This window comes from Canis lupus, chromosome 22 (genome assembly GCF_003254725.2).
Source record: "Canis lupus dingo isolate Sandy chromosome 22, ASM325472v2, whole genome shotgun sequence".
NCBI classification, from domain to species: domain Eukaryota; kingdom Metazoa; phylum Chordata; class Mammalia; order Carnivora; family Canidae; genus Canis; species Canis lupus.
This window is the reverse complement of record NC_064264.1, coordinates 27,893,755-27,913,996: the sequence shown is the minus strand read 5'-3', so window position 1 is coordinate 27,913,996 and position 20,242 is coordinate 27,893,755. Positions and strand designations below refer to the sequence as shown.

At 35.8% G+C, this 20,242-nt stretch overlaps 1 protein-coding gene across 17 annotated transcripts in view; it reads left to right on the top strand.

Moving 5' to 3' along the window:
- KLF12 (KLF transcription factor 12) overlaps positions 1 to 20,242 on the top strand; it is a 590,647-nt gene that overhangs the window by 432,322 nt on the left and 138,083 nt on the right. For all 17 annotated transcript variants that reach the window (XR_007404879.1, XR_007404880.1, XM_025441137.3 and 14 more), the window contains one exon: positions 9,112 to 9,658. Coding sequence is in view for 15 of the 17 variants with exons in the window: in XM_025441137.3 (XP_025296922.1) it covers positions 9,112 to 9,658 (547 nt within the window). In the remaining 2 variants the exon portion in view is untranslated. The remainder of the gene's footprint in view (positions 1 to 9,111; positions 9,659 to 20,242) is intronic.

Below are 20,242 nucleotides of genomic sequence, written 5' to 3'. Positions count from 1 at the left end.
AGGAAAAAAGGCTATCCTTTCCAATTCAAATGTGAAAGCACAAAAATGTAAGTGTCAAAGCACACAGTCCGTTATGTGTATGTTCTGAATTTTCTTAAGGAATCGATCATTTCTTAAACTAACACTTGAGATATTGAGATAACCCAGTTGAATTCAATGTTCATTCACATATCTTCCCCTCGCATACAGTGGATAGCTTATTTTAATACTTTTGCAAGCCAAGGTCCAGATTGTCATGGTCCTACTTGTTCTAGCCAAGGTCCAGATTGTCATTTCTACTTGTTCCCTTTTATTCTCTCACCTGTACATTAGAGGAATGACAGTTTATCTCTCCTTTTCTTCAGTATACTTTGCTTTAATTTTTAAAATTTTATTTTATAAGTACACACTTTGGAGCACTTGGGTGGCTCAGATGGTTAAGCATCAGTCAGACTCTTGATTTCAGCTCAGGTCATGATCTCAGGGTCATGGGTTCAAGCCCCACCTTGGGCTTTGCCCTCATTGGAGAATCTGCTTGAGTTTCTCTCTCTTCTCCTTCTGCCCCTCTCCATCCCCACTTGGTGGCAAATGCACGTGCTCTCTCTCTTTAAATGAATCTTAAAACATACATGCTTTTACAGTGTCTGTGTTTAAAGAGTTTATCCTTAAACATGTGGGTAAGACAGGAAGATCATTGGGCTTAAAGCAAGACAAATGATGACCAAAAGGACACGTGTAAGACAAATCTTGGAAACTAGGCTTTCCTTTTTAGTAAAATAGAACAATTAGAGAAGAAAGTACAGTGCATGTTCTGTTGTTCACAAGTGGTTGTTTGGTCACTTTTATACTTAGAGCAAAATGGCCAGAGTTATAGCTTGTTTGCTTTCAGCATGGTGCTCATAACTCTCAAATTTCATTTACTTATGGGGGAAACCAAGGCACAAAAAGTATGACATGCACGTACTGTGTGCTTTGTGTAAAAAAAAAAAAAAAAAAAGAATTTAGCTTATTAATTAAATGTACTTGCATATAAACTAGTGATATATAACTTAAAAGCTTCAATGATCAAGGATATAGAATCATAGATATAGTTTATTTCCTTTTTTACATGAAGTGCACAGTACATTTCCTTAAGCACTTTCCATAAAAAATATATGTTCAATTAATCACCAAGTTAGACAGTGAAACTTACATAAGCTAACTTTACTTTGACACACAAGAAACAAATAATGCTCTCCTGTTTTATCCCATGATAAGACTGACAAAGAATGGTCAATATCTCAAAATAATTAATGTAATTATATATTGTCATAATGGCTGCAAACTGAACTATGGATTGATGTATGTTATTTATATTGTGGAATTAAGAAATCAAACCAATTGATTAAAATGTATTCCATTTTACAGATCATCCTATGGGTCAATCTAGTTAAGCAAAACAAACAAACAAAACAGTATCCAATGACTGTCTTCTGTATTTTAAGAGATATTTTTTTTACAATCATGTGGACCCTAATAATCTTGTAATATTTTGACTTGTTTAGCTACTTTTGTAGCATATATGTTATCTGTTCGGTTCATTAGCAAACACTGCACCTATATAGTACAGTGACTGTATTTATGCAATCCTGCATCAGAATACCTTATGCACAGTGTTGGAATTTTTAGTTCTTTTTTTTTTTTTTTTAAGATTTATTTATTTATTTTAGAGATAGAGCTGTGGGGAGGGGAAGAGGGAGAGAGAAAGAGAAGTAGACTCCCTGCCTAAGCATCTCAGGGCTTGATCCTGTAGCCCTGAGATCATGACCTGAGCTGAAATCAAGAGTCAGATGCTCAACTGACTGAGCCACCTCAGTGCCTCTGAAATTTTTAGTTCTAAGAGAGGGAGCTCATTTGCTTCTATCCCATACTAATCAGTGTTACTTTAAAGCACTTAATGCCCTTAATACAATCTGTAAAAAAACTGTATGAGTATGGAATTATATTACTCTTTTGTAGGTAGATAAATTCATACCTAGAGAATTTTAATGATGATACCAAGATGGCACAGCTAGTAAGTGACAGGGTAAGTCATGAATTCTTCTGTGTCCAAATCAAATTTTCTTTCTATAATAATCACACTACACACTTAGAAAGCAAAGGTTACCCTAAACCACGAGCTATGAAAGCTATGAAATGTTAGGTCACTTTATAAACTTTTCTAGAAAGTACCATGAGATTATTTCTCAACAAGTTTATAAAGATAAAATTAAATGTAATGCATTTAAATACCAGCTGGCTGGGTGAGTAGATGAGTGGATAGATAAATGGATAGTCTGTTTGTGTGTGTAAATGCTCTGCTTCTCTAAAAATTCCTGGTGCCATTAAAGACGGAACAGACTGCATGTAAATCTTGGATAACACTTACCAGGGTCCTCAACTATGACTACGCATAAGAGTCTCTGGTGGGCTTTCCAAAGATGAGATTGTGTCCAGACATTTTTTTCTCTCTTTTTAGGATTACCAAGAGTTTAAAGACATGACCAATATTAAAAGCACTTTTTAGTTTTTGCCAGACCATAATAAGATTCAGCTGATGATAATGGCCAATTATAGGAAACACATCTAATACTATGGATACTAATATGTAGGAGGTTTTAGATTCATTTTTATATTCACTCAACAAAATGCCTAAAGTTAAAATTACATTTTAAAATGTTTATTGAGGAAAAAGATTATCTTATTAAAAAAGCTCATATGGAATCCCCAGATCACTGAAAGGAATATGTTCATTAGAATATTATGCGTAATATTTTATTGAGTGGACTATTATGATTAAAACTGGCTTTCAGACTTTTGAAGCAAATAATATGTGACAGTATAATCCTCTTTGTATTTATTTTTAGATTTTCATATATAAACTTTTATTAAGTATATTACATTTATTTTGTTGCAATTGATAGGTATTTATACAGTGATTTGTTAAGATATTTTATTTCAAAAATTATATTATACTTTCAAGGAGTAATATATAATCCTTTTGAAAGATTGTGTGTATGTAACCATTTACATTATGAAATGTTTCTACAGTGATGAATTACACCTCAGCCCTTGGTTTGTAAACCTATGTGGGAATTTTGTGTCTAACTAGATATACAGATATATGTAGGAGGAGAAAAATTTGGCTGGAAATAGTCACTATTTTAGAATTAGAATTCCAGATATATCTAATACAGAAAAAAAAAAAGAAAAATCAAGACTATTTTTGATAACATGTTTACTGATGTATTATTTTAATGTTAAATCAGTTGAGATCTTTTATGAAATTATTCACATTCCCTTTGACAGAAATCCAGTATTTATTTAAAATCTTCATGCCTTTAGAACGCATGTTGTTTCTTTTTATATTCAATATATTGAATATATTAAGTATTTGATCATTTGCACACTAGGACATCAACAGCAAAATTCAGCTAACATCACCATTCCCAGACAAAAATTTTGGTGGGCTTTAAACAGACAACAAAAGGAGCACTTAGTTGACTCAAAAATCAAGTGGTTAATACTCAAGTGTAAAATTTTGGCATGGAATCCTTTCTTGGTTTTGTTTGTTTAAAAGAAATTTCTCTTCCTCACGGTGCTTATAACTTCTTTATTCCTAATTTATTCAGCATTCCTACTCCTTATTTGTTTCCTGGGAACATACCGTATCGTCTCTCACTTTCACAAATACTTGTACAGGCATTCCTCATTTCATCGTGTTTTGCTTTACTGCACTTCACAGATTCTGCTTTTTTGTTTTGTTTTTTGAACCAATCAAGGTTTGTGGCAGATCTGCATCTAAGCAAGTCTATTGGTGCCACTTCTCCCACAGCATTGGTTCACTTAGCATTTAAAACTTTTCATTATTATTATATTTCTTTGGTGATCTGAGATCAGTGATCTTTAATGTTACTGTTGTAACTGTTTTTGAGGGCCCCACGAACTGCACCTGTGTAGAACAGCATACTTAATAAAGTTTGTGTGTCTTCTGACTCCTCCACCCATCAATTATTCCCCATCTCTCTCCCTTTCTTTGGGCCTCTCTAGTCCCTGAATCACAACAGTATTGGAATTAGGCCAATATTAATAACGCTATAGTGACCTCTGCATGTTCAAGTGAAAGAAAGAGGCGTATGTCTCTCACTGTAAGTCAGCAGCTAGAAATAGGTAAGCTTAGTGAAAGAAGCTTGTTAAAAGCTGAGACAGGGACAGCCCCGGTGGCTCAGCGGTTTAGTGCTGCCTTCAGCTTAGGGCCTGATCCTGGAGACCCAGGATCAAGTCCTATATCAGGCTCCCTGCATGGAGCCTGCTTCTCCCTCTGCCTGTGTCTCTGCCTTTCTCTCTCTCTCTGTCTCTCATGAATTAAAACATTAAAAAAAAAAAAAGCTGAGACAGGTTGAAAGCTAGGCCTCTTGTACCAAATAGCCAAGTTGTGAATGCAAAGGAAAAGTTCTTGAAGAAAATTAAAAGTGTTATCTGGTAAATGCATGAATGGTAGGAAAGTGAAACAGCCTCATTGCTGATATGGAGAAAGCTTTAGTGGTCTTGATAGAAGATCAAACCAGGGATCCCTGGGTGGCGCAGCGGTTTGGCGCCTGCCTTTGGCCCAGGGCGCGATCCTGGAGACCCGGGATCGAATCCCACGTCGGGCTTCCGATGCATGGAGCCTGCTTCTCTCTCTGCCTGTGTCTCTGCCCCTCTCTCTCTCTCTGTGACTATCATGAATAAATAAATAAAATCTTTAAAAAAATAAAAAAAAATAAAAATAAAAAAAAAAAGATCAAACCAGTCACAACATTACCTTAAGCCAAAGTTTAATCCAGAGCAATGCACTAACTCTTGAATTTTATAAAAATTCAATGAATTTGAAAGAGGTAAGGAAGCTAGAGAAGAAAATCTGAAGCTGGATTGGTTCATGGGGCATAAGGAAAGAAGCCATCTCCATAACATAAAAGTGCAAAGTAAAGCAGTAAGTGGCAATGTAGAAGCTGCAGCAAGTTATCCAGAAGATCTGGCTAAGATCATTAATGAAGGTAGCTACCCCAAACAACAGATTTTCCACATAGTCTAAACCTTCTGTTGGAAGAAGATGGCATCTGGGACTTTCATAGCTAGAGAGGAGAAGTCAAAGCTTCAAAGAACAGGCTGATGCTCTTTATAGGGGCCAGTGTAGCTGGTAACTTTAAGTTGGAAGCCAGTGCTCATTGACCATTCCAGAAATCCCAAGGCCCTTGGGAATTATGCTAAACCTGGTCTGTCTGTGCTCCATAAATGCAACAACAAAGCCTAGGTGACAACATCTCTGTGTACAGCATGCCTTACTAAATCTTTTAAGCCCACTGTTGAGATCTAGTAATCAGAAAAATATTCCTTTCGCAATATGACTGCTCATAGACAGTGCACCTGGTTGCCAGAGAGCTCTGATGGAGATGTGTAAAGAGATTAATGTTATTTTCATGCCTGCTAATACAACATCTGTTCTGCAGCCCATGGATCAAGGAGTCATTTCAACTTTCAAATCTTATTATTTAAGAAATATATTTTGCAAGGCTGCACCTGCCATGAACAGTGATTCCTCTGATGGATCCAGGCTAAATAAATTGAAAACCTTCTGGAAAGGATTCACCATTCTAGTTGCCATTAACAGCATTTGCAATTCATGGGAAGAGGCCAAAATATCCACATTTACAGGAGTTTGGAGAAAGTTGATTGAGTTCTCATAGTTGATTTTGAGAGGCTCAAGACTTCAGTGGATGAAGTAACTGCAGATGTGAAAATAGCAAGAGAACTAGAATTAGAAGTGAAGGTTAGCATTTTTTTTAAATCAATAAAGTATTTTTAAATTAAGGTATGTACCTTGTTTTTTTAGACACAATGTTATTGTACACTTGATAGACTACAGTTGAAGTGGAAATATAACTGTTGTATGCTGGAAAAAATTCACTTGTCATGCTCTATTGCAACATTCACTTTATTGCCATGGTCTGGAGCTAAACCCACAATATGTCTCATGTGTTTTTGTAGTCCTTTTATATAATTTCTAGCTGCTCCAAGTACTTCTCTTTTGGTGTGTTACTTGGTCTCTCAGAGCTTTCATTGTCACTTTTGGCTCTCTGCTCTGTTCCCATCACCTCACTGCAGCTATGTATTTATGGATTCTTACCTCAGAATCAGTGCATTTCAATTTTCACCTTTCTGAAAGTAAGAAAATGAATTCCAAATGATGATTTCAGGATCAGTCTTTCAGGTCTCTTCTCTTTCCTAAAACAGGAGCAAAAGTATGCCATAGATGTTTTAAAACCGTATTTAGGTAGTATTGCTAGCTTCCATATATGTATGTGTAGCCAGAAACTACAGTGTGGCTTTACCTGCCACATCCCAGTAGAAGAGATACATATGGGCTGTGAGGATATAATATTATGTCACTACTGTAAACAGGTAAATGGTACAATAAAGATGTTGTTCTCTTTATACTGATGAGGCATTGTTTGGGTTCATACTGGCTGCATTTCACCTGCTGCAGATGAAGAAGGAACCAAGAAGTGCTCTGCAATGGTGATGCTTATAAATTCATACATAATGTGTCCAAGGTTCCAAAGACAATGTGTGTAGTCCAAGAGTTTGGTTTATTCTTGCTAATTTTTGTGATCATTTTCTGTATTTTGGTTTAAGCTGTATTTTGGTTTAAGTTAAGTAGTTTTTGTGTATTTGAAAACACCTAGGGACTCTTAATATTTGGTCCTTCATAGCTTTCCTTGTATTTGCAACAGAATTATAAGAGGAACAGTCTTCTTCTGTTGTTATAAAACAGCTTAAGGAATGAATATTTTTCTTAGGAATTAACTACGTACAAAAGGTGGACTCCTGTTCATAATCTAGAAAAGTTATTCGCGAAGCTCAGTGACACTTGATGTCTCATAAGCCATCTCTATAAATAAGCTCCATATTTATCACCTCCTGTATTGTCATAATCCATTAAAGTAGTCTTTTGTTTACATTATGAAATGTTTCTACAGTGATGACGACTTACACCTCAGCCCTGGTTTTGTAAACCTATGTAGAGACCTTGTGTCTAACTAGATAGAATGATCACTATTTCCAAAATTGAGAATTCTGCATGTATCTAATACAGTAAGAATAGAGAAACCAATCAAGACTGTATTTGAAGTCAAACAGTGTTTCATAACATGTGCTTAATGACATATTTTATAATTTTAATGACAAACCATTTGGGATATTTTATGAAGGCAGCCTCAATAAAGAATTTCTGTGTGGGTATAACATACTAATAAGAATGTCTTATATTCTAAAAAGGAATTAAATGATAATGCTGGGAATCAACTGAAATACTGTTCTAGTTAAAAGAGTAGATAATGTTAATAGCTTTTTTAAAAGTAGCTCAGTTTATGGTATTTGTGGGGGATTTTTGTTTCTTAATGTCTGAGATTTAAAGAGTTGTTTCTCAGTTTCAACACACAGAATGAAATCTTGGCACTGAGAATTTCATGCAGTAGATATTTTGGATGGTTTATTTTTATATTTTCTAATTCTCTTCTTTTTTTGTGGGTAAGTAACCATCTTAGCTTAGAAACAAGAAAACAGTAAAACATCAACCCATTTCCCTTTTTAGTTGATCTGGTACCATTGTTGACTTATTATCTTGTTGAATAGAATTCCCTTGCACTACTGCCTATTGTATGTTTTGAATGGAGCTATAATTTATATTCTATAAAGAAAGGTTTTAAGAAACATGTTTTGTTCCTTTAAGTGTATGCTCAGATTTTAGGGGGGGAATAGAAAACCAAGATCTTTTATTAAACAGAGAATGAAATGAACCAATTTAATATAATTTTAGACATTGTTGTTCTGATACCATAATGAAGCTGAAAAACAGTTTTTGGTCTTCATACAATAGAACATCAGTGCCTATGTTAGCCTGGCCAAATTAGATATAACCCAAATAATCTCGTCACAGTCTAATTTTCTCTGGTAAGGCTAGCATGACACATGCTAATAGAATTGTTAGGCCATTTTAAAATGGCCTTGGAGGTGGGTATTCAATGAACACTTGTTGAATTTATGAGTGAATAAGTATAATGATAAATTATATTCATGTCCAATAATAAAATACTGAGTCCATTAGTTTGGGTAGAATCTTGAATTTATTATTATTATTATTTAAAATTTGCTCATTAAAACTAAAAAGATTAAAAATGAACATGTACAAAATTATCTTTAAATAAATTTTCATAAACAATTTAAAACTTCCAGAGTAAGTTTTTTCTACAATTATTTCCTAAAATGTTTGTTGTAGCAGTTGCGTACATTATTTTGAGAAAAAAAAAAATGTCACTAAGTTAAAACATAACCCAACTGTTAGAAAATATTTAATATTTAATAATTCAGCAATTGTGCCCCTTTTCAGTGCTGTTCATGAAAATGGTATGGGAGCTCTTGTGCCATATACAAAAGTTGAAACGCAGTGATTTTTCCAGTATTGTTGCCAGGTGATTTTATGCCTCCAGATTATGATAGTGTTGAGTAAGAGTTAGAATCATGGAATTGTAGAATTATAGAGCTGGGAAGCATTTTTAAGTTTAATCAAAATTCCCATTGCTTTATAACTGAGGAGAGTGAGACTCATAAATGCAGGATGGTTCAAGCCAACAACATGAATGCCTTTATTTAATTAAAATAGTTGTTATTTTAAATAAGCTGTTGTACTTATACAGTTTTAAGTAGGCAATGCTTTGCATCCTGCCCTTGTCTTTTAGAGATTTTATATAAAATTGACATTAACTTTGGGGTTCTTAGGCCTCTTTTCTCCTCCATGGAGTGCTTGTTTCACTGGATTTGAACAACTGTGTCTGTCTCTCCCCAGTAGGATGAAAATGTATTTCTAGCAGAGGCCTTGTCTTATACTATTCCGTACTTTAGTACTCTCAATTCCAATCACAATGACTGTCACCGAGAAATTCTTCTACTATTTGGGGAATGAGTAATGTCTCGTGGCAATAGAAGAAAAATTAATAAGCACCCCATTCATAAATACTGCATCTATTAAATATGTGATTAACAAAGATCAACATGTGTCCCCTTTTCTCCCCACAGTCTCCAAACGTCCACAACTACCCCGATATGGAAGCTGTTCCCCTGTTGCTAAATAATGTGAAAGGGGAGCCCCCGGAGGACTCATTATCTGTAGATCACTTCCAAACACAAACTGAGCCAGTGGACTTGTCAATCAACAAAGCCAGGACATCCCCCACAGCCGTTTCATCCTCCCCGGTTTCCATGACAGCATCCGCCTCCTCACCTTCTTCTACTTCAACCTCCTCATCGTCGTCTAGTCGTCCAGCCTCCTCCCCGACCGTTATAACATCAGTATCTTCAGCATCATCTTCGTCAACAGTATTAACTCCAGGGCCCCTCGTAGCCTCCGCCTCTGGGGTGGGAGGCCAGCAGTTTTTGCACATTATCCATCCTGTACCGCCTTCAAGTCCCATGAATTTACAGTCTAACAAACTGAGTCACGTTCACCGCATCCCTGTGGTGGTACAGTCGGTGCCTGTTGTCTACACAGCTGTGCGGTCACCTGGAAATGTGAACAACACTATCGTTGTGCCGCTTTTGGAGGATGGGAGAAGCCATGGCAAAGGTAAGGGACACAGGTGAAGCCTTGATTTATTTCAGCGCTAGAGGTAACTATTCCTTTATTCAGTGAGCTGCCCATAAATTGTATGAAAGTACACTACATCCAAAGTTCTATGCACAACAACACAGACACACCAGCTGATCAGCACGATTGAGTAGGAACTAACTGCATGTTTCCATTGGTATTTGCTTCAATGTTTGTTGGTCTCTTTTTTTACGTATCAAGTCATTTAATGTTAGAATTCAAAAGTCTTAATTGGCAAAAATGTTTACCTCAGATGCTCAAATATTTAGCATGACTGCTTGTAAGTTGAGTTGCCATTAAAATAATTCTAGAGGTAGGTGTTTGATTTCAAAAGCCTAATGTAGCATGAGTTCTTATCTTAGTATATTGTCATTTTAAACAGTATGACTCAATATGATGGAATTTTTCAAAATGCAATGTTAAAATTCTCTTCTAGCATGTGGAAGGCAGGAAGATACTTTGCTATGTAACTCTACTTAATAATACCTAGTTACCTAATTATATATGGCGGTTATGCAGTTGATCATGAAGTTGCTTTCCTACTTCTAATCTCTTATTATTTCCCAATTTTTACTAAAAGGAATTAAAGTAGCATCTTGCTGTTGATTTTTTTCTTCCTTTATCATGAATCTAAAAAATAAGCCACCCTTCTATAGAAATATAAAATGCCCATAGTCATTGATTCATTTCTTCTAAAACTAAACACATATGTATGTATTTTGTTTTTAGGGCCAAGAAATGATGAGGATTTAAGACTTACGTTGTATTGCTTTTTGCTTTGAAATGATATTACTATTCAGGCTCATAATTAAAATATGATTGATGAATATATAAACACTACCTTCTCATAAAATGCTGGTAAACGTGGATTATTATAATTCTTGCATAAGGTAGGATTCAATGCATAGAAATAACAGTTGATTGTGAAGTTAGAGAAATTTTTGCAAACATACACTACAAAATTGTGCATTCATCTTTGGCAAGTTTTATCTGCATCAAGTTTCTTCATAGCAGACAAAATGAATTTTACCTTCTCAATATTACCAAGTGAAAAAAAATCACATGATTCACAGCACTCAAAGATTTTAGATCACAGCCATTCTGGGCCTAACATGGCGACCTCTGTGTTTTGTATTGCTATGGGCAAAGGCCAGGAACTAGTCCTATCTTAGGGAATAGGAAGAAGAAAAAGAGGTATGAGGTCTTCTGGATTTTACTTCATTTGAATCCCTTGATGTTACTAATATCTCTGATCAAAAGGAGGTAACCAATTTGAATAATAATACAACTGAAGGCCACATTAGATATTTATTCTCTTTTGTATTTTGTTTAGATGTGTACAAATTTTTTGTAAAGATGTGTTTACAAATTTTTTTAAGAATTAAGAATTAACAAAGAGCAAAAATAGAACCTTCCATATTCCATTACTTTATGTGTGTATGTGTATATCATAGAATCCAGTCCTTGTATCATACCCCTTAATGAAAACCGTGCTTTAATTCTGAAGATGATTGATGCAGATTTTCATGTTGTTCATGTCTTTTTTTTTTTTTTTAATTTTGATACACTAATGAAAGCAACAAAAGAGATATCTCTTTTATCTGACATTATCCTTTTATGGGAGAGGTTAGTTTTATTTAAGGCAATTGGTATAGAGAGTATATTGCCAAAATTTAATTTTCTGGAAACTCTGTCTCTATGAAGAACTTTGTTACGACTCATGCAGTAATTTGCTCTCAAGTGTATTTGTGAGTTTCATGCCATGTTTTTTACTCAGCAGTTTTCTCATGCCAAGAATAAAAATTGATGTAATCATAAATCCGTTAGACTGTGATGTGGACATTAGGAGCAGGAGATTCAGGATCAGGAATCTGAGAGTCTTAGTGCCTTCACTTACAGCTTTCAATTGGGAAATTTTCTTCAGCGATTAAATAGGGTATAATAACATGACCTATCCTTGAAAATTATTGAGGAGATTAAGTAAGAGCTTAATGTCTAGTTAATCAACTCTCGATAAGATGTTTGCAATTATCTATTATAATTTACCTCCTCCCCGAAATACTTGAAGCAGTAAGGTTCAGAAATTTTTTCTCTGTCTTATAAAAACAAAGTTGGAAGAAAAAAAACATACTGAATTTACAAATGAAAAACCACTCCCAAGCAGTTAGTATAGAAATGCTTCTCAAAGTTGTTACTAAAAATTATAAGGGATGAGAGTTTACTATGAGAAATTGTCTGGAAACATCCCATATTTTCTATTTTTATTAGTTTGTATTAAGTTTTTATAATCACCGTATTATACAGATATTGCTATAGCATTTTATAAGTTTTTTTTTATTGTTTAACTGATTAATTAGATGATGGTAAAGGTGTCTAGTGGAGGAGGGCTGCCTACCTCACAGAATGAATAAAAGAAAGGGCATTTCAGTAATTCTTCAAGTCTTTGTTTTGCACATATGTAGCTGGGCACTAGGCCAACAATGAAATGGCCAAGTGGTAAAAGGAGCCCCGAGTCCATTCTCAGTAGGACTTGTATATCTGGTATGGATAAGCAAAAGAAAATATGATAGGAGAGTTGGATTTTCAAGTTGCTAGTAATAAAATTACAAAACTAACTCCTATAAATGCAGATGATTGTACTGGCTAATTATTTTTAAAGTTGTTGTAACACCTCTGGTCTCTGGTAGACCTTATCTGTCATGTTACACAAAGACCTGTGAATGTACCTATCCACATTTTAAGATGATGTATCCTATGAATTGAGTCATTTGTCCATTCAAGTATTTATTGAGCATATGTCATGTAATAAGTATTTTATTGGCACTATAGTTACAGTGTTGAATAAAACAGATGCTGTTTCTATCTCAGAGTGCTTCTATTCTACTGGGAAGTATGGACATTAAATTTTAAAAAATCATGTAATTAGTTGATCATTGTAGATATTCTGTGCTTAAGTTGGATTAAAACATAGACTACTCATGGATTTGCCCAGGGGAGAGACTTTAATTATAATTGCAGACAGAGAAAGTTGTATTTGTGGAAAGTATTTTCACAGTGGGTATTCTATATGGTTGGACATGTTTCCACCATGATGCTCAGAGAGGGTAGTTAGGGTTTGAGGATGTGATAGGGTGAAACGTCCACATGAGTATGCTTGACTAAACAACAAAAGAAGTGAGAAAACTTTCCAGGAAGGATAAAAACTCAGCCTATCCAAGTATTTAAAGAAGATTGGTCTAAAGGAATGGCAAGCTGTTAGCTAGCCCTGGGCCACTGATGTATCTCAGTTCAGCTTTGAATGTGATATGTGATCTGAAGAAAAGCAGCGTGATATTTTAGAACATATAGCAAACAAAAAGAATTTAGACTAGAGCTACAAGAGGGAGGATGTCAGAGAAGATCTCCCAGGGAAGACACTTTCTCTCTTGATACCAGAAGGACAAAGTGGTAGTTAGCCCCCAAAGTGGTTTGCTAAGGAATGGGAGTTCTCTTTGTAGAGGGAACAGCCGATGGGCGGATCTGGCCCAAGTTTTGTTACTCTGTAATCTGAGACATATTATTTATAAACAAGACCCTAATGGGATCATTTGACCTCATAAAGGAATTTCATTCCTAGGGAAGTTTTTGGTAGATTTCCCAGGAGATTTTCATTAGTTTTTACAGATACTTAGTGACAGAGCAGCATAAAGGTCATAATAAATCATAGGCAGAATTGTTCTTGGTTTGTTACTGCCTTGATAAAGGTAAATTTAGGATTGTCTCTTTCCTTCCTTCCTTCCGTCCTGTGGACACATTAGATGCCACGTAAAATTCTGAGAATTGAGGCTCCAAGATGAGCCAAGTGCCTGCTGTAATGGACCTTACTTTCTAGTGCAAGAAGCAAATAATTTATGTCAGATGGTTTAAGAGCTGTGAAGAAAAATAAGCCATGATAGGGGGATGGGAAGTCAGAAGAGAGGAGCATAGTTTTAGATACATTCTGGCCTATCTGAAATGTAAGCTCTGATAATGATACCTGAGGAGGACCTTTACGGAAAGGGAGAACTGAAAGTTCAAAGACCCCAAGGCATGAAGATGCATGGCTGGTGTGAGAAGAGCTATGAGGCAGCTGGTGCAACAGGAGGGGAATGGGCGATGGGAAAGCTGTGGATGGGGGACCAGAGGGGTGAGTAGTGCCAGATCATGTATGGCCTCAGACAACATGGTAAGTTCCTTGTTTTTTTCCTAAATATGGTGGGAAGCCACTGGAACTAGGCCTTTGAGCAGGAAAGTGACATGACTACCTTTTACATTCTTCCTTTTGCAAGAATCACTGAATCACTACTTAATGAGGACTGAGAATGGGTATTTGGCAAAGGTGGAGTTCATTGGTGACACTGACAGTGTGTCAGTGGAGTGGTGGGGACAAAAGACTGAAATGAGTTCAAGTTCAGATGGGAGGTGAGAAGGGGAAGCCCGAAAATCTAGACAGCTCTTTGGAATAGCTCTGCAGGAGAAGTTGTAAAGAAATGGATTGACAGCTAGAGAGACTTTTTAGGGTCTCAAGGGAGGGATTTATTTTATTTTATGTATTTATTTAAGATTTTTTAAAGATTTATTTATTTATTTATGATAGACGGAGAGAGAGAGAGAGAGAGAGAGAGAGAGAGGCAGAGACACAGGAGGAGGGAGAAGCAGGCTCCATGCCGGGAGCCTGACATGGGACTCGATCCTGGGACTCCAGGATCGCGCCCTGGGCCAAAGGCAGGCGCAAAACCGCTGAGCCACCCAGGGATCCCCCTTATTTAAGATTTTATTTATTCATGAGAGGCAAAGAGAAAGAGGCAGAGATAGGCAGAGGAAGAGTCAGGCTTTCTGCTGGGAACCCGATGCAGGATTCCATCCCAGGACCCTGGGATCACGCCCTGAGCCAAAGGCAGACACTCAACCACTGTGTCACCCAGGTGTTCCTCAAGGGAGGGATTTTAAAAAGAGGGAGATATGCTCTCAAGAATAATCCAATAGAGAGTTGAAAATGGGTAATTCTAGGGAAGGAAGAACTATAGAGGCAAAGTCTTTAATTGCATGTTAGTTGCTTATATTATACTGTGGAAGTAACCTGCATCTTGCAGTAATTAATCTGAATTCTAAAGTCAATTTACCAGATTGACAAAGTTTTTAGGAAAGAAAAGATACACAATGGAAAGTGAAAGGAAATACAAAATCAGGAGATAATGATGTAGGGTTGACAATGAAAAGCAAACAAACGAAAGTTCAGTGAAATTTGAATCCACTAAGAATTATAAAAATGATACCAGAACTAATATAATTAATATAAGAGCAAACATTTCTCATTTATCACCTAGTGGAAGGTATAGAATAGTTCAGAACAAAATATAAACCCTAACTATTTTTTAAATCTGAGTATTACTGAATGTTACATTTTAGAAATTCAAAATACTTAAAGAGCAACACAGTAACCAGTCTGTGAAAACCCAGCTAATGAGCTAGAAAAAAAATAAATGGATGCATCTCCTCCCTCCCATGCTTGAGCTGGTCCTCTCTCCATGTAGATGAAGGAACAGGTAATAACACCTCGATGCCTAGGAATGAGGCTCAGGCAAGTGCATGATGTATCAGCAGCTTTGGAATAATAGAACTAAAAAAGCCCGATGCAGCAAGGTGGGGATTTCCTTGACCACGAGCCTGTTCTGTCCATGTGAACCCGCATGAGATAGATTGCCTAGAGGGCTGGAGTTCAGCTCCAGTTTCCTCTGCAGACACATTTTCTTCCATGAAAAATCAATCCCAACAGCCTGGTCTACCAGAATTGTATAAAACATGTTTATTGAGTTAAGACTCTTTATTGTAATGGTGTCATGCTTGAAAAACAACTCATTAAGGGTTATGAGCACATTATTCCTGACTTAAAACAATTATGCTATTAGATCCAAGAGTAGAAAGTACTTTTCCCCCCAAGATATCTGTGACTAGAGCATGTTGATACTGCTGTTAAGAAACCAACCCCATTTGGGCATGTAATTCCTTTGGTCGTCTTTTTTAAGACTGTTTTGGGTTTTTTTATTTTTTTAATTATATTTAGATGAAGTGAAGAATCTTCCAAAAATATACCTTATTTTCATAGCACTCATTCAAGAGTTTCAAGGGATGTGGTCGTGGGCAAATTTGAAATACTCACACCCCATTTTCTTCCCTACAGGCTGTTGCTTTTCTCAGCAGCCAACAGGAAGAAGCCACAAGTGTATTTTTAGTCCTGTGCCATTTCTATTTGTGAAAGGAAATGTGGTCATTGCAGTGATTGCTGCAAAGCTGGTTGGAGAGTATGACTCTAGCTCTGGTTCTTCCTGACCATTGAATGTGGCTATAGTGTTGCTCCAGTGAAACTCCCCATTTCTAGATCTCTGCTACATCCATTGTCTTCTGCTGTCAACTCTCTCACTTGTTGATGTTAAGGACGTCTTATTTCAGGTGACGTCCTTTCTCTTATGGACTTACTTCCTCTGTCTACCTTACACAGGCCTGTCCTCTTGTAGTTCACCAATTCAGTGGAATCCTCATGTCATCTATCCATACGACCAGAATTGTCCCAGGCAGCTGACCTCTACTTATGTGTAGGATTGTCTTTACTTCTTGAGTGATTGAGCTCCTATAGCTTCCTTTGGTAAATTTGTTCTACTTATGCTTAATTATGAGGACTTCTGGATATAGTTCAGCTTCTAGATCTCCATTTGGTTTTTATTGACAAACCATTTAGTTACTTATGTGCTTTTATTATGATTTTTTTTAATGCTGCCTTTTGGGATGTGGGACTAGATTGTTGATGATTTTTGGTTTATTCTTCTTAAATACAGACTTTGATAGGCCTTGAGGGCTTCACTACTACCAGTGTAAAGCAAAAGCAGGAGCCTGTTAAAAGAATGATAGAGGCAGTCAGCTAATATTAGTGAGAAATTGAGTTTAAGTAAGAATTCAGAATATTTTATGGAGCTGCATGGGTCATTTGTTGTTCATGTTTACATGATTTGCAACGGAATAGAAATTGATGGGTATATTTTCACTTCAGGGCATGCACAAAAGTTAGAATAGCTTCCTCCAAAACACTGGCTTCTTAGGTGCTTGTTTATTCAAAATACCTGCAATCTGTTCATTTCTCTGCTTCAGCTGGCATAGACTGGTTTAGCTCTAAGATTTAATGATAATAACTGGCTCAGACAGGAGATAGAAATTGTCTATATTGTGCTAAGAGAATTAGCAAAAGAGAGAAATTTCTAGGTAAGCTCCTTGTATTTTGTAAAATGTCAAAGAGTGAGTTTAATTGGCTCTTCCCCCTGCACAAAATTAAATATTAAATGAAAGTACAAAGCACAAAAGAAGAGAAAAAGGAGAAAATAAAGACAGTAGATAGAATCCACATTGAAAGAGAGATGATACTTCACTCAGAGGTAGACCTTATTACTTAAGGAGGTGAAGATCTAGATGAGAAAAATCTATTTATTAGAGAAGGTAGTTAAAGCCAAAGTTTAACAAAATGGTTTCTATATTCATTCTGTTGTAAATGATTAGCCGCCATACCATTTTAACTTGTTGGAAATGTTCCTCCTATAATAAGAAGATTGGATTTGTGTTTAAATAAGTATATGCTTAAATGTGATGTTTTGCTAATAAGTAGTGTGATGTAGTTGTTGCATTTATTTTTTACCACACCTGAGAAATTCGATTTAATACATTGAACATTACGTATTAGATTTTGAAATAAGATACCTTTCTTTCCTGAGAAATACGAAGTTATCATATATAATAAATATGAAAATATAGCTTTTACTTAAGTATAAAGCTTCTAATTTCACATAGTACAAGTGCTATTATGCTAAAGAAAATTCTTACTCTACGTATTAGATTGTAGGTATTTATAGAATTATTTTGATGATATTTGTATGTATATACTCATTGCAAGAGACCTTCAGAAATCTATCATCTGTGTATCTAAACGTGTCTGCATATCAAATGAGCATTTTATCCAATGACTCTTAAGACCTGTAGGAACAAATGAAAGAAGGAAGACTAAGATCCAAGAGGGAAACTTGGTCTTGGAATCATTGCCAGCACTATTTTAAATTGGCCTTTTAATTGTTTACAACTCTCTGGCTGTGCTTTCTCTTCCCTATTTGTTTTTATTCCCTCTTCTTTTTCTGTTCCAAACTATATTTTCTCAGCTCTTTCTCTTTGCCTATTTTCCATTGTTAATGGAGAGTTTGATTAACTGGTATTCTACTTTGTGTTCTTTAGGAAAGAACAAGTTGATATTTGTCTAATAAATAAAAGAAGAGCTACCAGTTTACAGAGTAATAATCATATACTTTTTTTTTTTTTCCAGCCACCTTTTATATGGAGGAAATGCTACCCTGATCATTGGCCAGTTGTATTTTCCACGACTGGGTGGCTCTACCATTTTTTTTCCTTCTATCTATTAATTCATTTATTCGACAAATGTTTATTGAACTGATCATATGGCCAAAAATATCCTCTGCTCCCAGTGGAGATTTTTAAAATAAAACTCTTAAAAGCTAGCTCTAGTTTACAGTATGCTGAAAAAATATTTATTGTTCATACTCTGGGTCTTTTGCTGTTGATGAATCTTGACATCAATTTGATAGGTCAAAATGGGCAGTTTTAAAGAAATTAAATAAAATGGAGACTTTTTCAGAGCATATCACCCAAATAAGTATTATATCGTGAAACTTTTGTTCAGTAAACTATTTACATCATGCAGATGTGGTACTGTGAAAGAGAGAGACAGAGACAGAGACAGAGTGTGTACTGAGTCATATTGAAATATGCATTTCTGTGGTTCCTGTCCAGAAAATTTGAAAAATACTCCATTGGATTTCTCACCTCTGCTTCAGCCCCTTCCCCTTTCCTTCTCCTTCCTGCGCCTCCCTCTCAAAGTATCCACCTTGGCACCACCTTTTTTCTTTACCTTCTCACTCTTCACCTTGCTTCCATTTACAAATCTTCTCCCTCTTCCTAGTTGGCCTTCTCTATCTCCCACCACCCCTCACCATTCTACCTACTTCTGACTCTTGATTCCTTTTTCTCTTTTCTCCTCCGTATTTCACCAGATCATCTATCCTAGACCTAATATGTTATGGAACTAAGCCACTTATGTTGAAAATGACAGTCTTTGTACTGCCACCTAGTGGTAGAATTTTAAAGCAATGCAAGAGTCTATACTCCAGTTACTCTGACGGCTCCCAGATTTTCCCAAGTAGCTTAAGGCTGTGAGGGAAGACAATGAATATGCCCCCTTTAAGTAAAACTTGAACCTAAATTTGAAATCTAACTTAGCTGCTTTATTTTTAGGCCTCTAGTATGTGAAATACTTTTTTTTTTTTTAAGGAAAGACTATATTTAATTTGGACCAGAAAAAAAAAAAGTGTAGCTCCTACCCACCTGTCCCACTTTCCATCTTGTATATTTGTATGTGATTTCTATTTAGTAGAAATAAAATGTTACTTTCTATGTATCTGTGCTTAGTTTTTTTTTTAAACTATGGTCTTTGCTGGATAAACGGAAACATCTATTCCAACGTGTGTGCTTACAGATTATGCTAGTTGTCATAGAGAAAAAATAAAAAGTAAATGGAGAGTTATTCTGGACACAGCAAGAACTCAGGAAGACAGAAAATAGAATTTGGTGAAATTGTAATAACTTGGAGAATTCATCAGAGGAACTACCTCCTTAGTAGCTAGGGGCTTAGGGAAAAAGAGGTTCAGTAGAAACAGGATAGAATTAGAAAGATAATCTCATGATATTTGGGTTTCTCAGGGAGAAAGAAAGAATTAATGGGACTTGGGTGACTTACAAAAAGGATAAGCTCCTCTGTTGACAGAAACTGTAGTTGTTTGTATGTTTTATATATGTTAACACAAAAGTATGTTTATGTATGTTATTCATTGTTATAAATCTCCACTTCTAGATTAAAATATACTGCTGTCTCCCAAAATCCTTGTAAGCTTCAGAAGCTGCCTTTTCCCCAACACATTGTGTTGTGCCTGATAATAGTTAATGCTCAATAAATATTTATTGGTTGAAGATATGAACAAATTAATATATTAATATAGTCTGGTATAGTTCCAGTGTTTTGATAAGATGCTTAGGAATGCTGTGGCAGTGTTGGCCTATAGATCTAAACTCTAACTATGAAAGGATCTTTCTCTTACATGGTAAAGGAGATGAAACTGCAGAAAATGATAACCAGCAAGGGTCCTCATATCCTCACAGTCTGGCTCTGGCCACCCTTCTATCCCAGTCTGTTGCCCTTCTACCTAATACACCTCATGTCCTAGATACAGTTTCCATGGCTTTTCATGATGACAATTCTACCTTTATCCACACATTTTCCTTTTCCTGGAAGACCCTTTCTTTCTCTGGCAAAAAACAAAAACTACATACTACATTATAAGGCAATTTATTTCATTCATTCATATATATATATATATATACACACACACACATATATATGAAACTTTATGTGTATTTATTTACATAGGCTCAATATATTTG